This window comes from Myotis daubentonii, chromosome 6, assembly GCF_963259705.1.
Source record: "Myotis daubentonii chromosome 6, mMyoDau2.1, whole genome shotgun sequence".
Taxonomy (NCBI): Eukaryota; Metazoa; Chordata; class Mammalia; order Chiroptera; family Vespertilionidae; genus Myotis; species Myotis daubentonii.
Genome location: NC_081845.1, coordinates 24,400,122 through 24,420,599, shown reverse-complemented (window position 1 = coordinate 24,420,599; position 20,478 = coordinate 24,400,122). Strand labels below are relative to the sequence as shown.

The following is a 20,478-nucleotide window of genomic DNA, read 5'->3' as shown; positions in this document are numbered from 1 at the left end:
GTGCTCGGTTCAAGGGGGTAGTGTGGGGTGGGACGGGGGGACAACTCAAGAGCTTTGGCTGTCTCTGTCCTGCATCAAGGGTTTAGACACAATGATTCTAAGCATTGACTTTCCTTTAGGATTCTCTAAGTACATACAGGCAAGATTCCAGGTGGGCGGTTGTAAAAGGTCTGACAAGCTCACCAGATCTTGCTCATCCTGGTATCTTCTGCACTGAGAGATGAGCCTGGATCAAGAGTGATGTTACTACCATTGCTTAGAGCAGATTATTCATCAGGTTCAAGGGATACCTGTTCAACGTATGAATGACCATGCACTGCCGAGTGGCCTCATAGGCATGTGAAAACAGATTCATAATTAGGAAAAAAGCAGGAGTCTCATAGTGGCCTGATGGAAACAGCCAGGATGAACTCTACTAGCAAATAGTTGGGTAAAAGGTTTCATAGTCCTTTGGCAGAGGGGTGAAATGGACGAGTGAGCTGATTTGTTTTTGATACCATCCTGTTTCTCCTTTTTCGCCTCTTTCTGGTTTCCATCTCTAATAACTTAGTTATTAGTTTCCATCTTTAAAACTTAATACAAATAGTGCCTTGTAGTTTCTCCCACCCTCTCAGCCAGTGCTTCCTCATGGGGCAAGTCAATCTGATCCCAGAAGGTCAGTCACTCCCACCCACCCAAGGCCTTAGGCCAACTCTGAGGAAAGGGCCACCATTTTGTATGCAGCCCCCACCACATTGCTGGGTCAGGGCAGGCTGGCCACCCATTGTGATACCTGAAGAGCGGTGGCTTCCACCTTCTGCACAGCAGGTATCACTGCACATGGTCAGGGCAATGGGACAAAAGGGATCACTCTGGCTCTTCAGGTGCCAAGATGAGGAAAATCAACATCAGGGCCCAAAGGATGGAACTGCTGGGGACAAAAGGTTACTACACATTAACAATCGGTCTTTGCAGAAACAATGAGTAGATGTTCAAGAATGAGAGATGTGATCTCTTGACTCTAGACGACAAATCTTTTTCAGGTAGACTCAGAGACACAGGATTTCATTCTCCTTGTACTTGTCCATAGCCACAGCAGGACAGTGAATTTAGCAACACTGAGCAACATTTATTAAGCACCTTCTGTGAGCCAGGCACTGGTCTAGGCACAAAGCAAAACTTTGAACAGTCAAACTTTTCATTCCAGTGAGGAGAGCCAGAAAGCAAACACATAAATAAGCACATAAATACATCAACAGGAAAATACTCAGCAGTTCTAAAGGCTATAATAAACAAAAATAAATAATTAATTATAAAACTGTGGTTTAGGGGCTATTTTAATTATATGGTCAGGAAAGTCTCTTGAATTAAACAATGTACAAGCTGAAAATTAATAACAAGGAGAAGCCAACCAGGCAGAGATTTAGGGGAGAGGATTTTAGGCAGAAGGAACAAATGAGAGAAAGACCCTAAAGCAAGAACTAGCTTGATATGTCTGGGAAATAAAGAAGACCAGAGTGATGGATTTGGTGAGCAAGAAAGAGGGTGGCATGAGATGAGATTCTGGCAGACAACGCTGGGCTCCTGTGTAGACTAGAGATGATTTTGGATGCCTTTCAAGTCTGATGATAAGCTAGTAGAAGGTTTTCAGAAGAGTGACATGTTCTAAAGTAGTTTTTATGAAATCACACTGGTAGCTCTGCAGGGAAGAGATTGTATAGGAGCAAGAGTAGAAGCAGAAATTAGCTAGCAGGCTAATAAAATTCAAGAAAAGAATGATGACTTAGCTAGGGTAGTAGCAGTGAGATTGAAGGAAAAATAAACAGTTTTAGAAAATATGTAAAGGTAGTATCTCTAGAACATACTCATGAATTGGCATATAAAAAAAGAGAGAAGCTGGGTTCTAGTATCTCAATTATACATATATTTAGATGTGTGGCTAATCAAGCATTCATTTGGATAGTGAAAGTTTGGGATGCCTTTGTAATGTCTAAGTAGATGTCAAGTAGGTAGTCTGAATACATATAAAGGGGAAAAGTTAGTATTTAGATATCAGCTTGGGAATTATTGACATATAGAGGCATATAAACAAAAGAAAACAAACACTGTGTCCAGTTCAGCTTAATAGCCATTGTGTCCAGTTCAGTTCAATTGCATGCATCCCAAATCAATACTTAGGGAACTGTCCTAGCTGGTTTGGCTCAGTGGGTAGAGTGTTAGCCTATGGGCTGAAAGGTCCTGGGTTTGATTCTGGTCAAGGGCACATGCCCAGGTTGTGGGCTCAACCCTCAGTAGGGGGCATGCAGGAGGCAGCCGATCAATGATTCTCTCATCGTTGATGTTTCTATCTCTCTTTCTCCTTTCCTCTCTCTGAAATCAATAAAAATATATATTAACAAATGAAAAAATAAATACTTAGGGAACTAAGTATAGTAAGAGCTAATATGAATAAAGAAATCAGAAAGACAAAACCCCAGAGGGAGAGGCAAACCAAAATACTGTTGTCTGAAGGCAATGGTAAAGTGAAAATAGGTACAAATGTAAAAAACAAGCAAAACTATATTATGGAATAAATAATTATGCCTGGAATGGTCAGGGATGGGAGAGACAAAAGGTGATCTGAAAAACAGTCATTTGATAGGAACAATTTTCTTGTGAGTCCCTTGTTTTTAATATGGATGCTTACTTATTTAGAGACTAAAAAAGTAGATGGGACTAGTTGCAGAAGTTGTATATGGATGAAGAAGAGTTCCATTTTTAATGGCTCTTTGATTTTGAAGAAGGCAATAATCACTCTCGCACATAACATTCTCCTTAGATTGAGTTTGATCAGTAGTTTTCTGCCTCAGAGAAATGGTAAGACAAGGAGTCAAGAACCATAGCTATTTTTCAATATATTTAAAGGCTATATTACATTATCATAGATATTTCAATATATTAAGTGGCTTAACATATACATATGTAAATATGTAAGCAAAAATATATGCACAAAAGGCGAGTAGGAAGCAGAAATAAAATATTTAGCTTTGATAAGATTATGCAGACTGCCAAAAATGTTACATTCTTATGTTTAACTTTAGTTATATCAACTTAGTGAAGTAAAACTGTTAACGTCTTATTGAACACAAGTTCTAATTGATTGTAGTTAATAAAGAAGGAAAGAAATAACAAAATAACTATTGCAGTTTCAAAGACAAATTATTTCACACCATGGAGTACATGGGGGGAAATGATAAAAGGCCTATCTAGTGGAGCACATTTTGTGCATCTCTGGCTGGATGAATAATAGGGTCAGTGTCAGCTCTGATAGGTATGCTTCTATAAGTTGTTGGTGTTTCCTTCTTTTTCAGCTATACTGGCTTCTCAACTTCTTTATCCCTTTTACTCACTTGTAAAATTTTAAAAATGTGTTTTCTGAAAATTAATTTCTTATGAAATTCATCATGTGAGACAATGAAATTTTTGCAAGTCACCCTGTAATTTACTTTAATTTCTTTGGCTAAATAGTTCATTCCAGAACTAATTTTATTCATCTTACTTGGTTGAATTATTTATTCCTATAGAATCATTTATTAACATCAGAGTTAGGTCAGTTTTAAGAACAATATTTTGTCTTTCTGCAGAATTTATTTTCAGGATTTAAATCCTCTTAGTAATATGCATATTAGCTCCATGAAGCGGATACAAATAAGCAGAGGCTACATTTTTACAAAAATAGAGGCTAAGCTGGGTGGGTGGCCATGAAGATATTTCTGGGCCAAAGCAGAAGGGTAGGAAAGGGGTACAGACATATACTACTGAACGTGAGTGATGCTTGGCCACTAGAACCAGCTAATACATAGGCTAAGTCTATATTTAGTGACTGAAGCAGAGTCACAAAATTTTTTATAGTGCAGATGTGTTTTTGAGATATATTCTTTAAGGTATGCAAATAAATATCAAGAAATATCAGAACTGTGTTAGACTGCTTTAAAGTAATTTAAGATTTTGCATTGTTTCCTTTTAAATTGCTTATGGTGGGAAGGTGCCATGTTCTTTTCATTGCTTACTAAGTGTTTCTCAACCTTCTGGCCCTTTAAATACAGTTCCTCATGTTGTGACCCAACCATAAAATTATTTTCATTGCTACTTCATAACTGTAATGTTGCTACTGTTATGAATCATAATGTAAATATCTGATATGTAGGGTGGTCTTAGGCGACCCCTGTGAAAGGGTCGTTCGACCGCCAAAGGGGTCACGACCCACAGGTTGAGAACCGCTGGCTTAGAGTGTTCAAAGGCTTTCATTTGACTTTAAATAGCAAGCTGGTCTAGGTATATGCCAAGTGCTGGCTCCCTTTTTCTTGACGGGGTTGGGTTTATTATTGTTTGTGGTGCTGAGGAGTTGTTTTCAATCAGTTTGACCATAATGCTCACATGCTACGTCCACTATATGATATTTCTGTGTCTGTCCAAGACCATGTAGAAGGACCAAAGTCTTCAGGTGAAGAATATAGTCACAGAATGATCATCTGTTGATCTAATTTTCATGGAGCTACCATGAAATGGGGATGTATAATAGAAGTCTGAGACTAAGTTGGAAATGGGTTGGAGGAATGCTCTAAAGAAAGCGGCCTCTATTCACTTGACCCAGAAAACCCCACAAAATCATGCAAATCAAGAGGTTCAAATCTTCATGTTCACTTTAAGAACACTTGTAAAACTTTCCAGGCCATCAAAGACATGCATAGCTGAAGGATGTCACTTTACAGAATATGTACCATTCCATTGTTATAATGGTGGAGTTGGTAGGTGTGCCAAGGCCAAACAGTGGGGCTGGATAAAGGGCCAGTGGCCCCAAAAGAGTGCTGAAGTTTTGCCGCACATGCTTAAAAATGCAGAGAATAATGCCAAGCTTAAGGGTTTAGATGTAGATTCTCTTATTATTTAGCACTTCAGGTGAACAAAGTCCCCAAGATGCGGCGTAGAACTTACAGAGCTCATGGGTGGACTAACCCACACATGCGCTCTCCCTGACACTTTGAGAGGATCCTTCCTGAAAAACAGCAAATTGATCCTAAACTGGAAGAGGAGGTTGCACAGAAGAAAAAGAGATCCCAGAAGAAATTTAAGAAACAAAAACTAATGGCCCAGGAGTGAATTCGGCATAAAATAAATACCAATAAAAGTAAAATAAAAATAAAGAGATACGTGAAAGGAAAACCAGTTCATTTCTCAGATGTGGTTTGTCTGGACATTTATGGATTTCCCAAGGACTCTGGGGTGGAGGTGGGGCTCTTCAGTAATCTGCAGTATGGGACTGACTATATTGTCCTGCCAAACACACTGAAATTGGGATTCTTTTGGGAATCAAATGATTTGTCCCAAGATACATGAAAAGCTACAGATAAAAGTCAGATGACAACTATGCCTTTTAAAGTCCTAGGTTACTATTCAATACTGTTGAAATTTTCCCTGCCTACTTTATCCACTGCCATCATAGTCCCTAATTTCCCAGGACTATGAAATTAATGTTGCAAAGGTATGATGAAATATAACATTTAGTCAAAAATGCTTAAGATAGGAATATTTAGGAGTTTGTGTGTTTCCAGAAAATGTGTTCATTTTCCTCCTGACCATACTGATGTTAAAATTTCAGTGGTAAATTAAAAGTTGCCAACTTCTTCTTAAACCATGCAAAAAACCATTTCCCATACTAGCCAGCAATGTAGGAATACTGCCTGATGTAAGACTTGCCTTTGGTCCAACTTTGATGACCCAATTCAAAATTTATATATGATAGAAGAAAGTCCAGAAAAGCCAAAGATTAAAGTTTATGTGCTTAAGTGTTTAGTGTTATTGATGAATAAATTAATTTTGCCATAACTCATTAGCTAATACTATCAACAGAGGAGTGTATATTTAAGCTATTTTTTGTTTTTCAATGATACTTCCTATGTAAGTCCCTGAATTTAGAGATGTAATATTTATATAAAATGTTTTTTATATGAAATGTGAAATATATAGCTGTTTTAACAACTTAATTTAAATGACTTTATGATGAATATCGATTATACTTCAAAGGATATTTGGGTATTTTCAGGTTATTTGCTCTTGTGTTAAATGGCTCCAAGCTACTACGGTTTTTAAAAGTTTTGGGTCAGCATTGGGCTGGTTTTCAGAAGTTGTTGTTATTGTTTTCCAGGCAATTATATATAACCAAGCTGGTTAAGTGTCCTTGAAGTGCTTTATTCTTGTAAATAGGTAGGCTTAAAGTTAGCTCCTGGGAATTTCTTTTAGAATGTTCAGATGAGAAATACCAGCCACTTTGTCTTTTATATTCAGAGGTCCCTTCAGCTTACTTCTGGTTCCCCTGCCCTGTTCCAGGAGACTGAATCCCCCCAAGGCTCATCTGCCCAGTGCTTTGGTCAGTGTGGTATGAGCAGTGGTGAGACCAGGAGCTGTGAAGCAGATCTCAGCTGAAATTCTGGCTGTCACAGTCCTGCTGTGTGACATTGTGGCAGTAACTTTACCTCCCAACCCTTAGTTTCATCAACTACAAAATGAGAAAGAAAAGGAAACACTCTCCAGAGTTATGCTGAGAATAAAATGAGGTGTGTGGTATGATAACAGCTAATATTTATAGAGCATTTATTATGTGCCAGGTATGTAGTTAGCACACAGAAATAAATGGTAACTCCATTAGACATACCTGGCTTTGTGCCCTTATTAGTTGGACTTTACACAATTAATCCACTGAAGTCCTCACACACTTATTTCAAATGCCACAGAAAATAACAAGAAGGTAGGCAGGAATGAATCAGAAAGAATCTACTAATGTAGAGCCACAGGGCTAATTTTACTTATATTACATCATCTAATCATCTCAGCAAGCCTCTGAAATAGAACCTATTTTCCTCATTGTACAGATGAGAAAAATAAAGGCCCAGAGAGCTTGTTTTATACTTTTCTACAAGATATCAGAGAAAACAGAAATATAAATAGAACAAATACAGTACAATTGAGAGCTTAGTTTACAAGAGTAAATTACAACACTGACAATAACCAAATTAATTCCTTCTTGTTTATTAGAAAATCATCAATCATGTATTTGTTTTACAGAATAAATAATATCATGTAAATAATCTTTTCCACATCTTAAGAATAGAAATATCTAATTTATGTTATTTTTGCTTAACATCAATATTCTCATAGATCTTTGCATGAGTATAAGGCTAAATTACTTTGTTTCCATCATAATACATACTGAGGCTTGTTTTTGCTGCCAAAACTATTCTTTGGTTTAGAAAGTTTCCCCTGGGTCATTTAGAAGTATTCCCAGAAAAGATGAAAATGTCAAAAACCTGGTCAAAAAGATTTTCAAGTATTGCACCAAGAATGGAAGGAATTCAAGACTGTATGGTCACCAGGGAAATAGGGGCTATCCGAATGCCACGTACTCTGCGTTTGTCACTTTCATAGTCGACTCTCCTCCTCATTCTCTTGCTAAGTTCATGTATTATGTGGCCAGTCATTCCACTTACCTCTCTCTCATTTTCAATTTGATTACTTATTCCCAGGAGAAAAGGCATTTGAGAAAAATTTCTTTTGGGGCTTTACCTTTTCAAAGGAAGGTACAAATTAGATGTAGTAAATTTGTGATTCTATTTCCATCTTAAAAAAAAAATATATATCATCAAGCACTGGTCTGGTCTGTCTCCTTGAATCAGAAAACGGCTCCATCTGGGTTTCCTTTTTTTAAGTTTTTGATAGCTCACATTTCAAAGAAAGGCAAGGGTTATATCTTCTGACAATTGTGAAAAAAAAAAAAAATCCTCCCTGCCCCCTGCAGTGATCAGGACGCCTATCCTGAAGCACCAGAGATCTGAAGACTTCTGTTGTGGTTTGCCGACTCCCAGCAGGCTTGATTCTGCAGGCTTGACTCAGGAAAAAGAATCCCACCAGCTTCAAGTGAAATTGTGCCCAAGTAAGGGCTGCTAGTAAAAATATTGCGGAATTGGCTCTGGTGCTACTTTCGGTCTTGAAATTCTGTGTGTGGGTCTGTGTGTTTGCACATGCACTCATTTTTGTGTATCTTAACTTCAAAATCCATATTCAACTTAATCTTTGAGAATTCCTTGGAGCACTAGTACAGTGTTTAAGCTTTCAGGCAAGATTCTGGCAGCAAGTCTTCTTATGCAACTGGTTTAACTTTCCATTGAAATCCATGTGGACTCCCTAAGGTCAGATTTGGTTCTTAATTCATGGCAAAATAACAGAGAGCCATTATGTTTTATGCATTGTCACTACAAAGAGATGAGGTTTTTGAATAGAAGAAATCACCAATTTTAATTTCACCTATAATTTATTCTCTACCTACTTTCAAAATAACCTTGATTCATTTCTAGCCCTGTTTTGGTTATGCAACTGCTATCTGCTTTGGATGCCTCCTCTGCAATACAGTGATAGTAAGACTTGTGACCTTTGTCATTTCACAGTGGTGTTTTAAAACTAATGATAGGAGCCTGCAAAATTACTTTCAACTGGGCTAAAAGTTACACTAGATCTAGTTAAACTAGATATAGTTTTATAAACACTTTCAAAATAAGAATGTATTCATAAATTATGTAATTAAAATTAATTTTAAAATGAATTAAATATATATCTTATGTATATGAGTACACAAAAAGAAGGAATGCACCCAAACTGTTAAAAAGTTTATTATGACATGCTTTTATAGAAAATATCAGAAAAAATATAATGGTTATTTTATGTACGTTAATATTAACAATGATTATTAGAATTGGTGGTATTGTGGGTGATTTTATTTTCTCCTATATAGCTTCTTATGTGTTCTGAGTTTCCTAAAATGAATATATAGTTCTTCCAAAATCAGGAAAATAATCTCAATAAATAAGAAAACTGGAGCCGAAACCAGTTTGGCTCAGTGGATAGAGCGTCGGCCTGCGGACTGAAGGGTCCCGGGTTCGATTCCGGTCGAGGGCATGTACCTTGGTTGCGGGCACATCCCCAGTGGGAGATGTGCAGGAGGCAGCTGATCGATGTTTCTCTCTCATCGATGTTTCTAACTCTCTATCTCTCTCCCTTCCTCTCTGTAAAAAATCAATAAAATATATTTTAAAAAAGAAAGAAAGAAAGAAAACTGGAGAAATAACTCAGATAGAATACAAATATAACTTTTAAGAAAAAATTTTATTTGAACTCTTAAAGGGTGAGTTTGGGGTCAGACATGAATGAAACAAATGAGTTGACTGAATTTCATGCCAGTCCTATAACACTTGAATTTAAACCCAGTTAACAATAGAACAACTGAAGATAAAACCGACCATTTAAGGAAACCTTCAGTCTTTGTCCATGTCCAAAGTCTGTCTATTTATCCACAAGTTTGTCAGTTGTTAGACTTAGTCTTATGCATTCAACCTAGCACACTACTAAGTGTCATAAGTTTAATGTATCAAAAGACAAAAGGAAGATTCCAAAGGTGAGTTATCCTTACTCGCCATCACTCCTGTCACACTGGATCTCCTTGGGATCTTCTAACATGTTGCAAACTCTCTCACCTTCAGGTCTTCTCACATCCTGTTCCATCTTTCTGGAATATTACCTACTCTCCTTCACCAGGCTAATTCTTACACATATTTTAGATACGTGTTTGGCTCTCACCTCTTCCACAAATCATATCTTGTTCCCCAGGCCAAGTCTGATGGCTTTCTATGTGCTTCTGTGACCATCCACATTCACTGCGAAGAGCACACCTGTCTTATCTGCCACCTCTGGTCTCAAGCCACTTGAAGGCAGAATCCTTTGTGCCTGGCACATAGTAGGTGTGACTCACTAGATAAGGCAATTGAACAACTATTCCAGTCTACTGGATTTGGGAAGAAAGATAAAGATTAGCCATGGCCATTGTCATAATGCCTGTTTGTGTGTGTCCTCCCCCCCCCCCGCCCCCGCCCCCCCCCAGGAAACTGGTAAAAAGAGGAAGAAAAATTTTAAGATTTATTACAAGGAAATTTTAGCTTAACTTGTCGCATCCTTTATTTAGCAAAGTTGTTATTCATAAAAGAATACCTTGGCCTGGTATTAGAGCAGTGACTACATACAAAGAGAAATTCTAAAATTAAAAAAAAGATGAAAAAGATTTTTCCTCCCTTTTGACTATTGTGAGTCTCAAAGGCAAACATTTGTGTTAGTTCTACACATGTTACATCAAAGATAATATGATTTGTGCTTCTTCTTTGAAAAATATCCTACATCTGTAAGCCATTGGCTTTTGTCTGGCTCTTTTGTTATGTTGGATGAGATCTTTGAAGATTTGGTGTCTCCATTTTTCTAACTGTAGAATGGGGCTAATTTCACTCTTCACAGTGCAAACTAATATTGGGGAAAAGTCCATGCTAGAATATAGATGTTAGCTGGCTATTGGAGAAAAAAACTATTTTATTTTATATTTTATTGTCAGAATACTCTCTTTAATGAAAGGAATTATATCTTTATTTTATCATATTTTTAATGACATCTTTCCCTATATAGACTTTCACACTTCCTTAGTTTCCACTAAAATGAGCAATTGCTGAAAACTGTGATATTGTTGAAAGGCGACTTCATAAGAATAAGAGAATGGAACACACTAAACCCACATTCCTCACTCCCTAACTTTTCTATCTCACTACATAGGAAGTGGCATGTTTTTTTATTTTATTTTCTAATTTTATCGAGATGTAATTGACATATAGCATTGTATAAGTTTAAGGTGTACAACATAATGATTTGCTATATGTGTATATTGTGAAATGGTTACCTAAATAAGTATAGTTAGCAACCATCAACTCACACAGACAAACTTCCAGTTATAAGATAAGTAAGTCCTGGGGATGTAATGTACATCACAAGGAAGTGGCATATTTTAGTTTGTTTGGAGGTTCTAGCAGGGGAGCACAGCTACTCGTATACCCTTGACTGAAGACCGGTCCTCTCCTCGGGGGGGAAAGTCGTCCTCTTCGACCGAGCGCGCAGCTTCGGAGGGAAGCACATGGATCGGTGAGGGAGGAGAGGGACACCCGCCTAGCCAGCCAGATCAGCCGAATCAACCCTGGCGATCAATGGGGTGACAGATGTCGCAGCCAGATCGCCCTCACATCCGGAAGTGGCATATTTTAATCCAAGGCTGATAAAACAGTGAAGTCAAAGGCGTTGCTCAAATGTTTTCTTCTGGTTTAATTTTTCTTTATTAAACTAGAGGCCTGGTGCACGAAATTCATGCACTGGAGGGGGGGGGCTCAGCCCAGCCTGTGCCCTCTCATAGTCCAGGACTCCCTGGGGATTGGACCTAAGCTGGAACTCAGACATCCCTCTCATAGTCAGGGGCTCTTGCAGTCCAGGACCCCTTGCTCCTTACTGCCTGCCTGCCATGGAGGCAGGAGAGGCTCACGCCACCTTCGCTGTGCTCGCCAGCCATGAGCCCAGCTTCTGGCTGAGCAGGGGTGGTGGGGGTGGGGGGGTGATCTGGGGCCAGGCCGGCTTGGGGAGGGGCTGTGGGAGGTTGAGACACTGCAGTCCCACCCCATCCAGCCTCTGTGGAGGCTCCAGGACCGTGTGCCGCCCTCTCCTGCTGCCTCTGCAGGAGGGTCCGTGGCACTGGGATCGGGACCCTGGGACCCTGCTGCGGCCTCTTCGGCTGCCTCTGCGGGAGGCGGCTGGGCCTATCAGGAGAAGGCGCCTCCCCCATCACCCCGCTGTTGCTGCCAGTGCCGGCCACTGTGGCTGCCTGCCCTTGCTCGGCCCTCACAGCCATAGCAGCTTTGTCTGGAAGGAGTTCTGGATGTCCGGAAGCCGTCTGGTCTATCCAGTCTAATTAGCATATTACCCTTTTATTAGTATAGATTGTCACAGATGTGTTATTGGCTTGGAATTTGATCTGCCATGTCGTGAGAGAGGCATACACAAAACAAAGACCCTAAAGTCTCATCCAAGCGAGACACATAAACCATATTCTAAATTATTATCCTCCTCTAAGAAGTTTAATTCCCCCAACCCATTAAACCTACACTCTTAAAATTGTTTTTCTTTTTTAAAAAAACAAAACAAAACAAGAATCTGATAACAGATGCCTGCGCATCCTATGATTCCAAGTCCAACCATCCTGGTAATAAAGACCTAACTGAGACTGTTTCATCATGTTAGTCACTGTCATAGTGCTTGTCCCATGTTAGTTCAGGCACTTAGAAATATATACACAGTTAGTGCTCCCTTACTCTGATCAGTCCACAGAAAGCCTTTGGTTAGCCAAGGTAGGCAAGCTTGAGTAAAGAAGCAGAATATTATACAAAAGGCCAAGATCCACATTTGGACACAGGGATATTACAGTCATGTAAAAGGGTGATTCCAAGGTCAGGCAGCATAAGCAGCTACTAATAATACAGGGCCTATTATGAAATGATAATTACATATTTCTATTCTCTAGTTATATGACTCAGATCCTGTAATATTTCACATAAATAGTGATAAATGGGCCCAAGGTTCCCCAAAAGCCAGTCTTACTCTAAGAAGCAAGATGCTCCCTGTATAATATTCACTGGGGAAGGGAGTTGACTACATACAGGGGCCACTGGGTATTGCCATCTGGATAACAGCAGCCTGATACTCTAGGGCAAATTCTACACAGATTTTTTGCTGTAAAGAAAGGAAAGGGAAAATAAATATCTTTTCGTTATGTGTTTTTGTGGGTTTTTTTTGGCAGCTAGAAATGAACAATTACTATTATAATGAATCTCTTTCTCCATCAACCATCTGAGGAAGTAAAACAAGCAAACACACACCCCAGCTTATGATTAGATCCGAGATGTGAGTAAAACATAAATATCCAAGGCTAAGGGTCTTGGTAATGTTAACATTTGACTGGAAGGTGGCTGTCCAGAACATGGCATGGATTAGAATTCTGGAAATGAACCTCCATGCAGGAAATCTGGAGGCTCACCGGGCCATTAGGGGCTCACCTCTCAGACATGTTTCTCTGACCTAATCTTGACCTTGCTCTAGCCCTAGATTCAGAATGGTAATGTTTCCCCCTATCATCCTGACCCTGGCCTCCTGTGTCTGTGATCCCAGTTATGGAATCTAATTCTCATCCCTGTTTCATGACCTTATTTTTCTCAATAGTTCCTTGCTCTCTTTGATTTGGCTTACAAACTAGAAACTGACATCTTGTTAACTTTGTCAAAGTATCTGCTAAGCCTAAAATGTTTCTTCTAGGAGATGAGAAAAAAGCCAGAATGTGAATTGAAAGAATGCCCAGGGTTTAGGAATGGGATTAGGTCCGATGCCTAACCATGCTCCTGCGGGTTAGAAATCCCTAAACTCTGGCATCGACTGTTTAAGTGTTGACTCCATAAGCCAAACGAAGTTTCTATAGTTTATGAACCAATTATTTTTTTAATTCACCTGATGGTTTGTGAAAGTTTCCAGAAATATGTCTCAGTATACACACTATCTATGCCCTTCACAAAACTTGACAGGCAACTTAATGGCCAAATTCCTCTGATTCCTCTAGGTCTGAGGAGTCATTACTCCACTGTTCACTTGGGAGTCTGTGGTAAAATAAAAAAGGTGGCATGTTCACCATGTGCTTCCTCTTCCTCAGCATATAAGAAAATTGTATTTCCCAACCTGCCTTACAGTAAATCTGGGAGCCATATTTCTGAGTTCTTTCTATTCCTCCCTCCCTCCTTCCCTCCCTCCCTCCCTCCCTCCCTCCCTTCTTCCCTCCTTCCCTCCTTCCCTCCCTCCCTTCTTCCCTCCCTCCCTCTCTCCCTTCTTCCTTCTTCCCTCCCTTCATTCCTTCACTCCCTCACTCCTTTCTTCTACTGTTTGGGTCAGTGACAGGAAAAGAATGGGAATTGTAATGTCCTAATATCGCTTACACTTAAAAAAATTATGGCTGTTAATTTTAAGGCAAGATTGAAACATAATGCAAAAAACATATCACACACTGTTTATTAAGATAAGTAATTTGCATTATATATTTGTTTACTTCATCTACGGGGACCAGGTTTTCCACAGTCTACACAGTTTCCATTGTGGTGGTCAGAATTCCAGTTGGCGGCAGGAGGAATGATGGCACACCGTCTTCACTGTGCAGGCTGACCTGGAAGAGCTATGGGAAGTCCTCTTCCTCCTCCTCTGAGAAATATCAGAATGTAATTACATGAGATCGTTTATTAAAAAGTGCTTTCAAATACATTATGCCAGTTAATTCTAGCACAGCCCTATGAGGTAAAATTGCCATAGTCTATAAATAAAGCATAGATTAGAGACTTGCCTAATGTCATACAATTTACAATGCCAGAACAGCTTAGAAAGTAAGTTTGTGTGTGTGTATATATTTGTGTGTGTGTTTTTTAAATATGATTAATGCCCCTCATAGTAAGTGGGGAATGAAAAGAGAGTATTATAAAGGAAACTAGGCGCCCGGTGCACAAAATTCGTGCACTGGGTGTGTGTGGGGAGGGGAGTGTCCCTCAGCCCAGCCTGCCCCCTCTCACATACTGGGAGCCCTCAGGCGTTGACCCCCATCACCCTCCAATTGCATGATCGGCCCCTTGCCCAGGCCGGATGCCTCCGCCAGAGGTGTCAGGCTTGGACAGGGGACCCCCATCTCTCCCCGATCACTGGCTCTGACCCCCGCCCAGGCCTGAGACCTCTGGCCCAGGAATCATGCCTGGGCAGGGGACCCCCATCTCCTCTGATCGCTTGCTCCACTCCCCGCCCAAGCCTGACGCCTCTGACCCAGGCTTCAGGCCTGGGCAAGGGGACCATCATATCCCCCCAGTCCCCGGCTCCGCCCCCCACCCAGGCCTGATGCCTCGGCCAGAGGAGTTGACCCTCATCACCCTCCGATCACCAATCACCAGATCGGCCCCTTGACCAGGCCTGAGGCCTCTAGCAGAGGTGTCACGCCTGGGCAGGGGACCCCCAGCTCCCCGCGGTTGCAGGCTCCGCCCCTGCCCAGGCCTAACGCCTCTGGCTGAGGCGTCCGGCCCGGGCAGCGGGGACCCGCAGCTGCAGTGGCCCCGCAATCGTGGGCTCCGCTTTAGGCCCAGGCAAGGGACCCCTAGCTCCCGGGACTGCCAGCTTCGACCGTGTCCAGCTCCCATCGCTGGCTCCACCCCTACTTCCTGCTATCACTGGCCAGGGCTGCAAAGGCGCCTGATTCTCCGATCATGGCTGGGGGGGCAGGGCAAAGGTGGCCCCAGGGCCGCCTTTGCCCTGCCCCCCAGCTCTTAGCTCCCCCCTGGGTTTCCAATCACTGTCAGTGGCAGGGGGCTTCTTCCTGCTTTCCCTTTTGCCTCCCTGCATTGTGCCTACATATGCAAATTAACCGCCATCTTGTTGGCAGTTAACTGCCAATCTTAGTTGGCAGTTAACTGCCAATCATAGTTGGCAGTTAACTGCCAATCATAGTTGGCAGTCAATTTGCATATAGCCCTGATTAGCCAATGAAAAGGGTATCGTCGTACGCCAATTACCATTTTTCTCTTTTATTAGATAGGATAATCATGTATAATCCCCCACCTACTCACTATTGTTAACATTTTCTATTATTCTTCTAGTCTAATCTTGGAGCACATATTGCATATGCTATATATTATACATACATAATAGTTAATATCATATCATTAATATAATTTTGTGTTATTTTTTTCACTTAACATTATAAGAAAAACAATTATCCTTGTCATTAAAACTTTTTGCAAACAGCATTTAATGGCTGCATGATGTTTCAGGATATGCTTTTATGATAATCAAATTCATCTCTTTATTCTTAGACATGTAGATTATTATTAAATTTTTAGTTCTCATGCTACAGAAACAGTTCTGTACAAAAAGCTTTTTCTATATTTTAGGTTATTTGCTTAGAATAGATTCTTAGTATTGGAATTACAGAAAAAGAACACATGTGTACGTGTGATCTTTACCTTATGAATGACTTTCTTAGATTCTTGAAATTATCACTTGCTCAGCAAACAACAACTACAGACTAGCTCAGAAATAAACTTTCAGGCTTGAAAGCATGATGAGGAGGGGTTGACGGCCGAGTATTTATCAGCCTTCAGAGTTGGCTATAGCATCCTATTCCCAAAGAAGTGTCACTGGAATTTAATGTGACTGATCCTCCTAACAGCCCCTTCTCAAAGTGGGGATTGTTATTTCACAGAGAGGGAAGACGCCAAACAATGCATTTGCTGTGCTCTGCCCAGGGCCCTTGAGATTTATTCACCCAAGTGCTGTGCTGGAATAGAATTAGGTAGGGTAGGTAACCAGATGAATTTTTCTCCTCAGTACTGGATCAAAACAACCAGACCAAGATAAAAGGCTACATTTTGGGTCAGATGGGTATATTTCTGCTGTTTAACATTCCACAATGGGACAGAGAATGAGTTAAAAAGAGGAGAGGACTCTTCTTCTCTCTTCAACAAAGCTAGCTTGTTTAAATGGGTTAAATCGACATAACAAAGTTACAAAACACTCCTCCTTGTCCTATATTGATAAAAATCTGCACTTTTGTCTCAGTCATTTCCCTGCCCTTTGTAGTGGTTGAAAACTAATATGATATAACTTTCTTTCTGAGTTCAGGGGAGTCTATATAATACACAATTTAGAGGAAATATAAATTGTAAAATAGCCATTTGCTGGATCACTTGATAAATCAAGGGGTTGAGTGAGGATAATTTTTTTGCTCAAAAATATTTATGAGCTCAATAAGAGCAAGAGCATTGCTTGATTTATTGAATAAGTAAATCTATAAATCTATAAAAATCAGTTTCTAAGACATGCTTGTTTATAAATGAGCCAATAATCATGCCAAAATGTAAAGACGTGATTTTGAAATCAGAAATTCTATGCTATTATTCTCAATGTATTTATTTAGGTTTGCATATAATCTATGTCCTCTTGGAAAGATTCCTGCATCTAAGCATATGTCACCATCAAGTAGAGGTGCTCTTCTCAGTTAAGAGTAAACTTTAAGTCAGATTTAATTAACTTGCAGGAACATTTTTAAAAAATCTCTCTTACTCCCTCTTTGTATGTATGCATATAGCCCTTCACTTAAAGAAAGTTGAGAATGCATGTGTTAATTAACAAGTAAATTAAAAGCAATATATATATTAGGGTACCTTGAAAGGAACTGTGGGTCGTGAACCTTGAAAGGAACTGTGGGTCGTGAGGCTGTGGTGGGCACAGGGATGGATCTTGGCCCATCCTCCATGCCCCCGCCCAGCCTGCCCACTGTGACCCCCGTCCCCTGTCTGCCAGCAGCCCCGCTCCTGCCACCACTGCTCCCATGTGCTGACGGCGCCATCCCTGCTCACACCCACTGACGGCTCAGAGTGATTGGGTCCAGTGCAAAAAGACTGAACGGCAGAACCGAACAACCAAACCACCGAACAACCAAACAACTGGTTGCTATGACGTGCGCTGACCACCAGGGGGCACACGTGGAACATGGCGGGTGTCAGCAGCAGGCGGCAGAGCGTGGAACATGGCGGGCATTGGCCACAGCGGGATGGTGGAGCAGGTGAGCGGGGGTGCCAGACCAAGGCACTGGTTGGTGTCATTGGGGTGAGCCTCTGGTGGTTACTGAAAATTCTTTGATCCCACACGCCACTGTCCCGGCACCCACACCTGCTGCCGGCACCCGCACCTGCTGCCAGCGCCGGCCTCTGTTCACACTCACCGCTCTCACCTCTTATGGTGCCCAGCACCAATCCCGATCGCTCAGTGCCATCAGAGGGTGTGAGTGGCAGCGGCTCTGATTGCCCCTGAGGGCTTCTCCACCTCCCCTGCCCCTGAGGGGTTATTGGGGCAGCAGCCACCGCTCTCACCCACTGATGGCACTGGCCCCACTCACACCTACTGACGGCGCTGGACCCAATCACTCTGAGCCATCAGTGGGTGTGAGCAGGGATGGCGCTATCAGCACATGGGAGCAGTGGTGGCAGGAGCGGGGCTGCTGGAAGACAGGGGATGGGGGTCACAGTGGGCAGGGCTGGGCAGGGGCATGGAGGATGGGCCAAGATCCATCCCTGTGCCCACCACAGTCTCACGGCCCACAGTTCCTTTCAAGGTTCACGAATTCGTGCACTGGGCCCCTAGTTCCTATATAACAGGCTCTTAAAAAAACAAACGTCTAGGTTTATTTTAACTCACTCTTCACTAATTTTTTATTTTCTTGTATTCTCAATTATACCCCTGACAAATATGTTAATTAGAATATCTATACTAATAAAAGGGTAATATGCTAATTAGAATGTCTTCCAGATGTCCATCAGGACTCCCATCTGGACAAAGCCACAGCAGCTGCGAGGGCCTAGGGTCGGCTGCATGAGAGAGGAGCCACCACATGGGAGAGGCAGACGGTGCTGAGCGGAAGAGGCGGGCGATGCCATGGACTGGTCCAGTGCCACTGGTCCAGCGCCATGGCCCCTACTGCAGAGGTGGCACAGGACAGGCCACGCGGTGGCCCAGTCCTAGTGCTGCCCCTTCTGTAGAGGCAGCCACAGAGGCAGCAGCGCAGGCCCGGTCCAGGCACCATGCCTCCACAGAGGCTGGACAGGGTGCAACTTGCTGTGCCTCAACCTCCCACAGCCCCTCCCCCAGCCGGCCTGGCCCCAGATTGCCCCCCACTCATCAGTGGGCAGGGGTGGGGCCAGCACTAAGAAGTGAGGGCTGAGGGCCGGCAGCTGCGGTGGCCGGCAGTGGCAGCAGCAGCGGGGTGATGGGGGCAGTGCCTTCCCCTGATCAGCCCAGTTGAGTCCCACAGAGGAAGACATCCCCGGAGGGCTCCTGGACTGTGAGAGGGGGCAGGCCAGGCTGAGAGACCTGACCCCCAACCCCAGTGCATGAATTTTCATGCACCGGGCCTCTACATTCCTTATGCTGCACTAAAATTGTTTTATAGTAAAAAGCCTTTACATGCAATTTATATGGCCACAGCTTTGAAACTGGTGTACCTAGGCTGGTAAGATTATCTTTCTCAAGTCAATCAGCTAATCAGAACAGAAGGTTCTTGTTTTGCACATAACAAAGATTATAGGTATGTTAGTCACCTTTAAGAACTTCACTATGGCTATCCTTTTCTATTAGCAGGGAATAATCTTCTATTCTCAGAAAAGACTGAATTTCCATTTTTTCCAGAGTCCCTCCTGAATGGACTGGCTCATTAGCAGTATCTTTTCTGGCTGATTAAATGAAGTTAGAGATTAGTTTTGACAAAAAACAAACAAACAAAAAAACAAAAACAAAACAAAAAAATACTATTTGTATCTCTTTCGGAAGTGAGCCTTTAAGAATTCTCTTTTGGAATCTTTAATACACATTTCTATTGATACAAACTTCTTCCTTTTCCTGGATTTGTCAGAGAAAGTTTCATTTCAGGCTGCATTTTGATGGACAAGTAGGAACTAAGTAAATGTGAGTGTGAGGATGAGATGGAGGGGCGACGGAGAGGGTTAATGCACGGAAAGTGGAATGGGTTGGCTGGAGGGCCAGGAAGCCCAAAGGACCAGTGTGACCAAGTAAGGGCTACAAAACAACATGAAGGAACTTGGTCTGACTGACTACAGAATACAGAGCTGGGGGGTGAGGACACAAAAATCAGAATGGCCCTTGATGGTTTGGCTCAGTGGACAGAGCATTGTACTGAGGGGTCCTGGGATCGATTCTAGTCAAGGGCACATTCCTGGGTTGGCGGCTCAATCCCCAGTAGGGAGCATACAGGAGGCAGCTGATCAATGATTCTCTCTCATCATTGATCTCCCTCCCTCTCCCTCTCCCTCTCCCTCTCCCTCTCCCTCTCCCTCTCCCTCTCCCTCTCCCTCTCCCTCTCCCTCTCCCTCTCCCTCTCCCTCTCCCTCTCCCTCTCCCTCTCCCTCTCCCTCTCCCTCCCTCTCTGAAATCAATAAAAATCTATTTTTAAAAAATCAGGATGGATGGGTCTAATTCTGAATCATCCTTGATTTTGGAGTATGGAAATGAGACTTGCTTTGATGCCAATACACAGTCAATATTTGCTACTGACGAAAGTGCTGTTTCGGGAAGATTTTTTAGTATAAGGAAAAAGTGAAACTGAACCCCATGGCTCTGACCAGTTTTGTTTTATATCCTTCCAACTACTGACCGTACTTGTTGTTTCTATTCCACTTTTCTTTTGTAGTAGCATACATTTACATGAAAACTTGAATATGTGCTTATATAATAATTCTATTATATTGAGTAACATTTCAATCATTTAGTATGTGTTTTGTAGCTATGAATAAAATTATATTATTTTTCACTCTCAACAATATCAAACCCATTAAAGATATGCAAGAAGTACTTATTGAATAAAACTGAATAAAGATGCTTCACCCTTCTAATATAATAAAGATAACTTCTTGACTGTAAAAGGTCTCCTCCAATTGCCTGTTTTTGGTGTGTTGTGGATTCATTTGTACCCACGAT

The 20,478-nt window shown here is 41.7% G+C and overlaps 1 protein-coding gene across 2 annotated transcripts in view; it reads right to left on the bottom strand.

The window, feature by feature from the left end:
* The window catches only part of PDE7B (phosphodiesterase 7B), a 275,867-nt gene that overhangs the window by 147,824 nt on the left and 107,565 nt on the right, over positions 1–20,478 (bottom strand). The window contains exon 3 of one of the 2 annotated variants that reach the window (XM_059700409.1): positions 773–910. The exons of the other annotated variant lie outside the window; for it this stretch is intronic. Coding sequence (XP_059556392.1) covers positions 773–821 — 49 coding nt within the window. The 5' untranslated portion in view covers positions 822–910. The remainder of the gene's footprint in view (positions 1–772; positions 911–20,478) is intronic. 2 annotated transcript variants of the gene reach the window in all.